The sequence below is a fragment of the Oreochromis aureus genome, unplaced genomic scaffold (genome assembly GCF_013358895.1).
Source record: "Oreochromis aureus strain Israel breed Guangdong unplaced genomic scaffold, ZZ_aureus HiC_scaffold_25, whole genome shotgun sequence".
NCBI classification, from domain to species: Eukaryota; Metazoa; Chordata; class Actinopteri; order Cichliformes; family Cichlidae; genus Oreochromis; species Oreochromis aureus.
The window spans coordinates 318-12578 of NW_024108816.1; the positions used below are offsets into that span (position 1 = coordinate 318).

Consider the following 12261-nt stretch of genomic DNA (forward strand, 5'->3'; position numbering starts at 1 on the left):
GGGACTACCAGAGACACAGTAGCCAGCAAGGTCAAATGTTGTCCAGCCACCCTCCTGGACAGAACACCTGAATGTTGTGACAGGGACTGTCACAGTTAAAATATGGGGGGATGTCACACAGTGGAAATTTGTATTTATCTTGTATATCGTTTTATTCTGATTTTTAGAGTTTATTTATGAGTGTGATTTGCATGGTTTTATTCTGTTTCTATTGCATGGTTTTTAGTGTTTTACATGACATGGTTTTAATCCACTGTGGACTGGCTACACATGGGACAAATTAGCTGATGGGGACCACCTGCTGAGGCATGGGTGTGTCCAGAGGTGGCCTATCAGCTGTGTAAAGACCTTTTAAAAGCAGGGCTAGCAGAGCACTGAAGGGAGGAGGCCCAGAGTGGAAGAGGAATGCTAGATGGCCAGCGTGACACGACGGCCCAGTTGGACAGTGTGAAGGGCGACAGTGGGAGGCGCTGCCTGTTATCGACCGCCCGGACAGAGGTGTACCTCTGCCGGCATATGTGAGTAACGCTTTTCCCACTGTCGTATGCTGGGTGCAGCTGAGCTGGGAAAGGGTTGCCATGGCTATGAGCCAGGGTCTTTCGGGACGTGTTTTCTGGCCCCTATTTGTGTGTTTGCAGGTTGCTGACACGGGGATCCATGGTGGCATTGCGTGGAGGATTCCAGTGTGAAATGGAAGCCGGGCTGGGATGTGGGCGGCCCAGTGAGCGGACAAGAGGGGAATAGGAGGCTCCTCCCCGTCGGCCTAATACAGGGCTAGCATGGAACCAACTCATGCAAAGGAGTTTCTGGCCCGCTGGTGGACCCATAATGCATCCATGGTTGTGGGACATGACATCAGGGAATTTTAGTAAATGTAGAAAATTGTATTTTTACTAGTTTTAGCTGTCAATAACATTTTTCCCATGTATGTTTTCAAGGGTGTTTTTATTTGTGATCCCTGGCCTAGAAATAAACTGTTTCTGATGAGACCTGCTCCCCCTTGTATTTTAAAGAATCTTTCATTTTAGCGTGGCATTTTGGCGCGACTGCTTTAGTGTCACCCGTGTTACAGCTGTTCCTAGGACTGCGCTCTTCTGGACAGAGATCTCCGATGTTGTTCCCGGGATCTGCTGGAGCCACTCGCCTAGCTTGGGAGTCACTGCACCTAGTGCTCCGATTACCACTGGGACCACCGTCACCTTCACCCTCCTGATATTTCTCGAGCTTCTCGTGTTCCTTCTTCCTGATGTTGCTGTCATTCAGAACTGCTACATTGATCACTACGGCTGTCTTCTTCTGTTTGTCTACCACCACTATGTCCGGTTGGTTAGCCACCACCATTTTGTCCGTCTGTGTCTGGAAGTCCCACAGGATCTTAGCTCGGTAATTCTCCATCACCCTTGGGGGCATCTCCCATTTTGACCTCGGGACTTCCAGGTTATACTCGGCACAGATATTCCTGTACACTATGCCGGCCACTTGGTTATGGCGTTCCATGTATGCCTTGCCTGCTAGCATCTTGCACCATGTATGTTATGAGCTGGATTGTCTCTGGGGCATCTTTACACAGCCTGCACCTGGGGTCTTGCCTGGTGTGATAGACCCCAGCCTCTATGGATCTTGTGCTCAGTGCTTGTTCCTGTGCTGCCACTGGTAGGATTTCTGGGTATCAGCCACCTCTGCTATCTGCCGGTGGTACATACCGTGCAGGGGCCTGTCCTTCCATGATGGTTCCTCGCCTTCCTCCACTTTCTTGGGTTTCTGTTGCCTGAGGTATTCACTGAGCACACTGTCAGTTGGGGCCATCTTCGTGATGTATTCACGGATGTTCATTGTCTCATCCTGGACTGTGGTGCTGACACTCACCAGTCCCCGGCCTCCTTCCTTCTGCTTAGCGTACAGCCTCAGGATGCTGGACTTGGGGTGAAACCCTCCATGCATGGTCAGGAGCTTTCTTGTCTTGATGTCAGTGGCTTCTATCTCCTCCTTTGGCCCGCTTATTATCCCAGCAGGGTACCTGATCACGGGCAGGACGTAGGTGTTGATAGCCCGGATCTTGTTCTTACCGTTAAGCTGACTCTTCAGGACTTGCCTGACCCTCTGCAGGTACTTGGTGGTTGCAGCTTTCCTAGTGGCCTCTTCATGGTTCCCATTCGCCTGCGGGATCCCCAGGTACTTGTAACTGTCCTCTATGTCTGCAATGTTGCCTTCTGGTAGTTCGATCCCCTCAGTTCTGACTACCTTCCCTCTCTTTGTTACCATCCGACTACACTTCTCCAGTCCGAATGAGATTCCGATGTCATTGCTGTATATCCTGGTGGTGTGGATCAGTGAATCGATGTCTCGTTCACTCTTGGCATACAGCTTGATGTCATCCATGTACAGGAGGTGGCTGACAACTGCTCCATTCTGTAGTCGGTATCCGTAGCCAGTCTTGTCAATGATCGCACTGAGGGGTTAAGGCCTATGCAGAACAGCAGTGGGGACAGGGCATCTCCTTGGTAGATGTGTATATATGTATATATATATATATATATATATATACACATACATATACATATATATATACATATACATATATATATATATATATATATATATATATATATATATATATATATATATATATATATATATGTGTGTGTGTGTGTGTGAAATATGTCTTATAAAAATAAGTGATAAAATAAAATATATCTTATATATGAAAAATAAATAAATAAATTACCTTGTGCCCCTGCAGGCAGTCTTTTATCCTTGAAGCTTGAGTCCTGTATTTTCCAGGAAGAGAGAAGAATGTGAAATAACAATAATAGTCTGGAAAAAGATACAAAACCGATAAGTGAGGAAGAGTAGAGATTATTTTTTAAGATGAAGTCTGTTAGTGACATTTGATAGACAAGAAATGTGAAGCTAAGAACTGTGGAGAGTTTACTGTAATGCACTCTGTTGGACCGGTGTAGACTAACTGTGGTGTTCATTGTCAATAATACATTAAGGGGAGAAGCGCAACTGACAAATTTGAAGATGCAGTAAAAATTGCAGCGACATCGATAGAGCCCTGACCTCGCTAGGGAGGCCCCACCTCACTCCACTCACTTCCACTGCATATTTTTTTTAACCAAACCAAACCAAACCAAAGAGGACAAAAAAGGCAGGACAGTGAGAAGTGAAGCAGCAATAATTAAATATAATGCTAAATATGTAAATGCTGCTAATCCCTTCTTCACCATTGGTTTTCTAATGTTAGAAATCTAGTCCTTGTCAGAAATGTACTGGAATGCATCTATTCACGTTTGCAAGTAATTGATATCCAAATCATCTCTTTGTCCTCTCTAATATCCAGTCTCAAATCATCCACGGGGCTTATGCTCCAAATTTGCCTGTCATCGCAATAAGAAACAAAAGATCACCTCCCACCAGCATGCCTTCTGGTGCCAGATTCTGGTCAGAGATGTTAGAAAATATATATTTTATTATTATTAGTCCTTTATTTATTCAGGTAAAAATCTCATTGAGAGTCAAAAACACATGCATCACATAACTACATAACAACTATAGCATATTGTTGTAGGCTGCAGTGTACTGTAATGCCTCCTGGAGAATCGACTGTATATCAAGGCAAAGAAATGTGAATTTCACTCTCCTTCAGTCACCTTTCTTTGCTACATCTTGGCCACATTTTGTTTTACTTTGACTTGAAGTAAAACAACTATTCATCTCTGCTGCTATCCTAAAATTTAGAAACAGTTTATTGTCAAGGTAGACACCTCTAATCCTGGGGTTGGGGCAGCAATCCTGTCCAAACAATCTGGGCTCCAAGGTAAGCTTCAGCCTGTGCCTTCTTCTCTTGCTGCTTTAATTTCAAATGTAATTATGATGTGGGAGATTTCTTCAAAAGTTGATTCTGTTCATCTGGACGTAGCATTTTCAGTGGGAGAAATGTTTGAGGAACTGACCCTTTGTTCCTTCAGTGGGCTGGTTTCAGTCATTATGCAATGTACTGTTTATAAGATTGGGGAAACCTGCAGTCAGCTGAGACTGAAGAAGTCACTTGGATGAGTAATGAAATGTTTCTCCCACTGAAAACACTAAGTACAGATGAACAGAATCAATTTTTGGAGATTTACTTACCTGGATGATTGAGAATGCATCAAGATATGGAAGATTGTGAACTGCTAGCAGTTAAGCTAGCCTTTAAAGAGTGTCGTCTTTGGTTAAGAGGAACCTGAACAATATTTAATTATCTGAACTGATTGCAAAAATGTAATTTACCTGAGAGCTGCCAATAGGCTCAATGTTTGCCAAGCCTATTGGTCTCTGTTTTTTGGCCTCTTTAATTTCTCCATTTCTTTTTATCCATGTTCCAGAAAGATCAAACCTGTTCCCAATTCTCCACCAACCCTGACCAACCAGAACCAGAAAACATCCTCCCATCCAGCTGCAAAGTGGGTTCCCTCATGTGGGGCATCGAGGAAATCATCCACCAGACCCTTCTGAATGAGCCAGACCCCAGTACCAGTCCACCAAATCGACGCTAAGTTCCCACTTCTGCTCGTTCAGCGGATATTCATTGGGCTCACACTGCCAGGTTCACCGGTAATCCCAGAGTGAGTAGAACCCTTTTTTTGTGGAATACTTTTGAAAGAGATGTTAAAGAGTACATAGTCACCTGTTCCATCTGCACATGCAGCAAAAATAGCACTTAGTGTCCTTCAGGTTTCCTCCGACCACCAGCCACTCCTCACTAACCATGGTCTCACATTGCCATGGACTTTGTTGACAGTTTACCCACTTCCTCTGGGAATATGGTTATCCTCTCCATAACAGACAGTTTTTCAGCACACTTTGTTGCCCTCATAAACTACCAACTGGGTCTGAAACTGCCAAATTACTTACTGATCTTGTTTTCTATCTCTCTGCATTCCTCTAGAAATAGTTTTAGACAGGGGCCGTCAGTTTACTTCTCAGGTCTGCACCAGTCTGGGAGCAAAGGCCAGTTCTGGATTCCACCCACAGACTAATAGCCAAACCAAAAGACTAGTTCAGGAATTGGAACGAGATTTCCATTGTGTCACAATTCAAAACCCTGCTACCTGATCTTCACAACTCCCATGGGTAGAATATGCACACAATTCTCTTATCTCATCTGCTAAACGCCTCTCTCCTTTTGAAGTATCCCTAGGGTATCAACCATCCCTGTTCCTGGGGATCAAGCCAGATCAAGTCGTTCTATGCATTCAACACCATCTACAATGCAGCCAGCGGAGACGGACACAGACACAAGAAGCCATACTCCAAACCTTCAACCAGCAAAGCCATTATGCAGATCTCCCCCAAAAGCTCCCCCAAGATATGAACCTAGACATTATTTTAGCATTAATTTAGCATAATATTTATTTAGGCCAAGTGGAATGTGGCTCAGGCAGTGGCTGAAGAAAAACTCGGGTGTGGGAGGAGTTCGGAGAGCCCGTGTGTGTATAAATAGTAGGTTTGCGCGTGCTTAGAGGGTCATGTGAATGTCAAAATTTTTGTTTGGGTTTCTTCTTATTACGTGACATTGCAGGTTGCCTGAAACTAGTCATAAATGCATTTGTGATTGTTATGGAAAATATGGTAGGAAATGAGCAGAGAAAAATATTGTTTTATGAAGAAAATTGCCTTGACGGATAAGTATTATGACTAGTGGGAGGGGCAATGGAGTATATGGAGAGTCTATCGGAGCTACCTGGGAGTCTGTGAGATGGATACGGTGAGGGTAACAAGTCGGCTGCTTCAGCCATTTGAGCATTGTTAATAGATTTGTTTTGTTTTGTTTGGATTGAGTTATTTGTTCATTCTTTTTGTAAATAATCCTTTGTGCACTTGGGAGGCTGGCATAATAAAGTACACACTCCGAACACTTCCTGACCATGCCTACATTTGAGAAGACCCCACGACACCATGGAAAAAGGCTTTTGGACTGCCTCAAAGAGGTTCCGGCAAACCGTCAGGTGACTCAGGAGGGGAAAGCGGTGCTCTACCTGCACTCTGTATAGTGTGGGTGGAGCGCTGCTGACTTTGACTGAGAAAATTGCCAGGCAGTGGAAGGAATACTTCGAGGACCTCCTTAATCCCACTGGCATGTCTACCATGGAGCAAACAGAGTGTGGGGATGAAGGGGATGACCCGGGGGCAAGGTCACTGAGGTAGTTAAACAACTCTTTGTTGGCAGAGCCCCTGGGGTGGATGAGGTCCGCCCTGAGTCCTGGTTGGTACAATGTTGTGTGGAGATCAGGGGCGATACCTCTGGATTGGCAGACGGGGTGGTGGTTCCCATCTTTAAGAAAGGGGACCGGAGCGTGTGTTCCAACCATAGGGGCATCACACTCCTCAGCCTCCCTAGGAAGATAGGGTGCTGGATGCCAGGGTGCTGGAAAGGAAAGTTCGTTTGTTAGTCAATCCTCGGATACAGGAGGAACAATGCGGTTTTCATCCTGGTTGTGAAACACTGGACCAGCTCTTTATTCTCTTACGGATACTTGAGGGTGCATGGTAGTTTGCTCAACCAGTCTACATGTTTTTTGTGGACTTGGAGAAAGCATTCGTCCGTGTCCATATGAGTGTCCTGTGGGGGGTGCTCCTGGAGTATGGGATGTTTGGCACATTGCTATGGGCCATTCAATCCTTATACAACCACTGCAAGAGCTCGGTCTGCATAGCCGGCAATAAGTTGGACTTATTCCCGGTGGGTGATGGGCTCTGGCAGGGCTGCCCTTTGTCACAGATTCTGTTCATAGTTTTTATGGACAGAATTCCTAGGCGTAGCCAAGTGGTGGAAGGCTTTCACTTGAGTCATCTCAGAATGTCATCTCTGCTTTTTGTGGATGATGTGGTTCTGTTGGCTTCATTGGGTGATGGCCTCCAGCTCACACTCAAACGGTTCACAGCTGAGTGTGGAGGTTACAATCAGCACCTCCAAATCTTAGGCAATGGTTCTCAGGTGGAAAAGGGTGGAGTGCCCAAGTAGAGGAGATGAAGTATCTCGGGGTCTTGTTCACGAGTGATGGGACAAGGGAGCAGGAGATAGTCAGGCGGATTGGTGCTGCGGCTGCAGTGATATGGATGCTGTACCAGTCCGTCGTGGTTAAGAGGGAGCTGAGTGTAAAAACAAAGCTCTCAATTTACCAGTTGATGCCTCCAGAATGCCTCCTGGGTGAGGTGTATGATCCAGGCATATCCCACCGGGAGGAGGCCTGGGGCAGACCCTGGACATGCTGGAGAGATTATATCTCTCGGCTGGCCTGGGAACGCTTGGTATTCCCCCAGACAAGCTGGAGGAGGTGGCTGGGAAGAGGGAGGTCTGGGCTTCTCTGCTAAGGCTGCTATCCCCACGACCTGGCCCCGGATAAGTGGAAGAAAATGGATGGATGGATGGATGAATGGATCGATGGACATATTTGAAAGGTATGGCTCTCTCTTGCAAGCTCACCCCCCAACATATCTGAGTCTGACACTATCAGGTTGTGAGAAATTATTGCAAAAATTCATTTAAGGAAATGACATAACAGAAACCAATCTGTAAATATTCAGTTTTTATTAAAGCTTTTTACATGCAGTTGTTGCACATCCTGAAAGTTTCCTGATTCGCTTTTTATTTACCCAAACCTAAATACAGGAGACAGTGTTAGTTTCTCATAAAGATGTATTCTGGTCATTTTGACTTTTCTTACAGAAAATGTGCAAATTAAAAGAAATTTGACAGAATACATGTAAAGATACGTATAAAAATACATTTGTATAAATAAGAAAAGTGACTGCATGTTTTGGGACACCTGAAGATCTATTCTTAACACTATTACTTGTAATTTGTGATATATACTGTGTATGATATATATGAAGTGGAACTCAAAATATATAATTTTACAAGTATTTAGAAACAATGAATTGATGTAAAGAATGAAAAAATGCTGTCGATAATTATATTAAAAAGATGAAAAGAAGAAAAAGAAGAAAAACACCCCAAAGAATTTATGTACTTTTGGGCTCATATTCAAAAGAGGAAAAGTTAACAGACACGAAGACAGAGATACACTTACAAGCAAAAGACCTGGACTTCACTTAAACTCAGGCCACTGCATAGTATTAAGTACTAAGCCTCTATGTTACGGGGCACCCACAGTATATATTTAAATGTTTTGCCCATGCATTGTCAGGCTATTTTTTTTATTGGTGATTTAATTAACCGGATGCTTAAAATTGTTTGTGTCATTCTCTTCAGGACAGGGTCATTCTCACCCAAAAATACTTTCATCCAGATAAACATACTAGATCTACTGATGTGTCCAATTCAAGTGTACCTGAACCCAACAACCCTTATAAATAATAACATATCAGATTTCTGCTGACATTACATTTTTTTCATGTTATTAAAAGAGATCGTGTTCTGCTGGCCTTTCACATGGAAACCAGCACAGATGCTATTGCTGGCTTGACAGAAGCCATAACAACAGCACCAGGAGGAAAGCAGTTCTGGGATTAATCTTGTGGGATACTCCACTTGAACCTGTAGTTGCAGGTACAACAGTTGTAGCTGAAGCAGTAGTGGAACTAGTAGTCGGTGCAGCAGTAGTGGAACTAGTAGTCGGTGCAGCAGTAGTGGAAGTGACAGTGGTTGGTAGAGGTGTGGTGGAATTGTCCGTGACAATGACAGGAACTATAAAATATTTTTCAAAAATAGATTAATATATATTTCTGTACAGACTAAAATAATTTATTTATCACTGATTAATTACCAAACTAACTTTTGTTTGCATTTTCTAATACTCACCAGAAGTTACCGATACTGTCTCAGGAACTATTTGGATGGTGAAATTAATGCTGGAATTCTTAATAGCATCTCTTAAAGCTTGAACAATAGTAATATTATCTGGGACTTGTGCATTGGGAATTGTTTGATTGAACACAAGCTCCACCATTGCCTCAGTTCTATCCACTCGTTTTTGGACTATAACAGATCTGTGTCATGAAAGAAAGTGAGACAGATGTTAAATAATGACTAGAGATTTTTTAAAAAATCCTTTACCTATGTTACATGTCACTTTTAACATTCAAAATTAAATTTAATTAATAATTTTGTGAAAAATAACCAGTGTTAAAAAACATGTTGTACCTGAACTCAATCACAATGGCACGGATGAAGTTAAAAAATTGCGCTCTGTATATTCTATCACACTGCAAAAAATAAACACAAAAGAAAATTTAAACCGGGTGAAACAACTTCAAAATTACATTATCTAAAAATCCTTTTTAAAATGAAATACATCTATCTTTTGCTTCTAGATTTGTTCTTTAGATACTGTTTCAGTCAATATGTAATTTGTATTAAGTTGAAATATTACTCACCGTCTCTTCAACTCGTTTTTTGCGATCTTGATATGCACTGCTGGTGGGGTCTGTGAGTTCAGATACATATGGTTCAAGGAACTGTAGAAACAGAATAACTTTGACAGGTCCGGTTGGTGCTTTTGTAGTTGTAGTTGTTTCTGGTGGAGTGGCTGTGGTAGTTGTTGGAGCAGTGTCACTGATGTTGATGGAGGCCCTTTCGATGTCAAAGCCAATCACATTTGAGGCTTGACTGATCAAAACATTCCTAATCTCAGTGTAGTTTGGAACAGAAAAGTTTACAAACTGAAGTTCCATGGTGTTGATGACTGATCCCTTCCTGCAAATGCAGAAACACAAGTTATTGTTTTGAATATTAGCTTTTTAGGTCAGTGCCCTACATGATTTGTCAAAATATGGAAATTACCTGAAGCTCACCACATCCAAGGAGATAAAGGAAGAGGGGAAGGCCTTACTGTAAACAGGTTCAATCTACACAGACAAAAGAGATTTTCTTAAAACATTTTTTTCTGTTGTTTTTTTTAAAATATTTGACATACGCATAAACATTATACACATCTCCTTGTGTGTGGAAAGTTCATCCCTTTGAATGAAGAATGACAAAACAGAAATTATATTGAACTGAAGCGCTCTGTAGGTATTGAAACAGACTGATGTGTTAGGATTAGGGTCATGGTAGAGGTGCTTATGTAGTTAAACAAAAAAATTAACATGAAAATATTGTTGGAAAAGCGCATTAACCTAATACTGAGAGGAAATTGATTTCACAAAGGATTTTGGAAAAAACAGTTACTGACCTGTTTCTTTATCATTAAAGATCGATTTTTAAAGGATGCAGATGATGAATTCAATAAGTCTGTTTCAAAATTGCTCTGAAGTGATCTGAATGTAACATATCTCATTACTGTATTCCTGCCAGGTGATGGAGGGGATGTTGTTTTTTGAACTGCTGTTGTGGTTGTTGAAGGTGCGGTCGTGTTGAATGGAAGGGCTGTGGTGGGTGGTGGAGCTGTGGTGGTTGATGGAGTAGTGGCCGTCGCAGTTGGTGGGGCAGTGGTGTTTGTTGGAGGAGCGGTGGTGGTGGTTCGTGGGGCTGTGGTGGTTGATGGAGGTGCGGTTGTGCTAACTGGTTGGGCTGTGGTGGTTGGTGGGGAAGTGGTGGAAGAAGGGGCTGTTGTGGTTGTTGGAGATGCAGTCGTGGTCGTTGATGCGGCTGTTGTGGTTGTTGGTGCTGCTGTTGTGGTTGTTAGAGCAGGTGTTGTGGATGTTGGAGCTGCAGTCGTGGTTGTTGGTGCGGGTGTTGTGGTTGTTGCTATTGTGGTTGTTGGAGTCGGTGTTGTTGTTGTTGGAGCTGCAGTCGTGGTTGTTGCTGCGGGTGTTGTGGTTGTTGGAGCTGCAGTCGTGGTTGTTTGTGCGGCTGTTGTGGTTGTTGGAGCTGCAATCGTGGTCGTTGGCGCAGCTGTTGTGGTTGTTGGTGTTGCTGTTGTGGTTGTTGCTGTTGTGGTTGTTGGAGCTGCAGTAGTGGTTGTTGCCTCTGCTGTTGTGGTTGTTGGAGCTGCAGTTATACTTGTTGGTGCGTTCGTTGTGGTTGTTGGTGCTGCTGTTGTGTTGTTTGGAGTGGCTGTTGTGTTTGTTTCAGCTGCGGTCGTGGTTGTTGGAGCTGCAGTTGTGGTCGTTGGTGCCGCTGTTGTGGTTGTTGCTGTTGGTGTTGTGGTTGTTGCTGTTGTGGTTGTTGGAGCCGGTGTTGTGGTTGTTGGAGCTGCAGTTGTGGTTGTTGGTGCGGCTGTTGTGGTTGTTGTACCAGGTGTTGTGGTTGTTGGAGCTGCAGTCGTAGTTGTTCCTGCGGGTGTTGTGGTTGTTGGAGATGCAGTCGTGCTTGGTGCATTCGTTGTGGTCCTTGGTGCTGCTGTTGTGGTTGTTGGAGCAGGTGTTGTGGTTGTTGGTGCGGCTGTTGTGGTTGTTGGTGCTGCTGTTGTGGTTGTTGGTGCTGCAGTCATGGTTGTTGCTGCAGTGGTTGTTGATGTTGGAGCTGCAGTCATGGTTGTTGGTGCGGCTGTTGTGGTTGTTGTATCAGGTGTTGTGATTGTTGGAGCTGCTGTCGTGGTTGTTGGTGCGGTTGTTGTGGTTGTTGTACCAGGTGTTGTGGTTGTTGGAGCTGCAATCGTAGTTGTTCCTGCGGGTGTTGCTGTTGTTGGAGCTGCAGTCGTGGTTGTTGGAGCAGGTGTTGTGGTTGTTGTAGCAAGTGTTGTGGTTGTTGGAGCTGCAGTCGTGGTTGTTGGCGCGGGTGTTGTGGTTGACGGTGTTGCTGTTGTGGTTGTTGCATTTGTGTTTGTTGGAGCCGGTGTTGTGGTTGTTGGAGCAGCAGTCGTTGTTGTTGCTGCGGGTGTTGTGGTTGTTGGAGATGCAGTCGTGGTTGTTGGTGCGGCTGTTGTGCTTGTTGGAGCTGCAGTCGTGGTTGTTGGTGCGGTTGTTGTGGTTGTTGCTGTTGTGGTTGTTGGAGTTGGTGTTGTTGTTGTTGGAGCTGCAGTCGTGGTTGTTGGAGCAGGTGTTGTGGTTGTTGGTGCGGCTGTTGTGGTTGTTGGTGCTTCTGTTGTGGTTGTTGGTGCTGCTGTTTTGGTTGTTGTAGCAAGTGTTGTGGTTGTTGGAGATGCAGTCGTGGTTGTTGGCCTGTGGTGTTGTGGTTGATGGTGTTGCTGTTGTGGTTGTTGCATTGGTGTTTGTTGGAGCGGTGTTGTGGTTGTTGGAGAAGCAGTCGTGGTTGTTGCTGCGGGTGTTGTGGTTGTTGGAGATGCAGTCGTGGTTGTTGGTGCGGCTGTTGTGGTTGTTGGAGCTGCAGTCGTGGTTGTTGGAGCAGGTGTAGTGGTTGTTGGTGCGGCTGTT

The 12261-nt window shown here is 44.2% G+C and overlaps 1 protein-coding gene across 1 annotated transcript; it reads right to left on the reverse strand.

Moving 5' to 3' along the window:
* Positions 1-7554: 7554 nt before the first annotated feature.
* On the reverse strand, positions 7555-10661 carry LOC116310380 (integumentary mucin C.1-like; the record flags this gene model as incomplete). Its single annotated transcript, XM_031727146.2, has 6 exons — positions 7555-8692; positions 8807-8994; positions 9149-9210; positions 9382-9700; positions 9788-9852; positions 10179-10661. Coding segments are annotated over 6 exons (1353 nt in total), but the record flags the coding sequence as incomplete, so codon positions are not given.
* Between the last annotated feature and the right edge of the window lie 1600 nt (positions 10662-12261).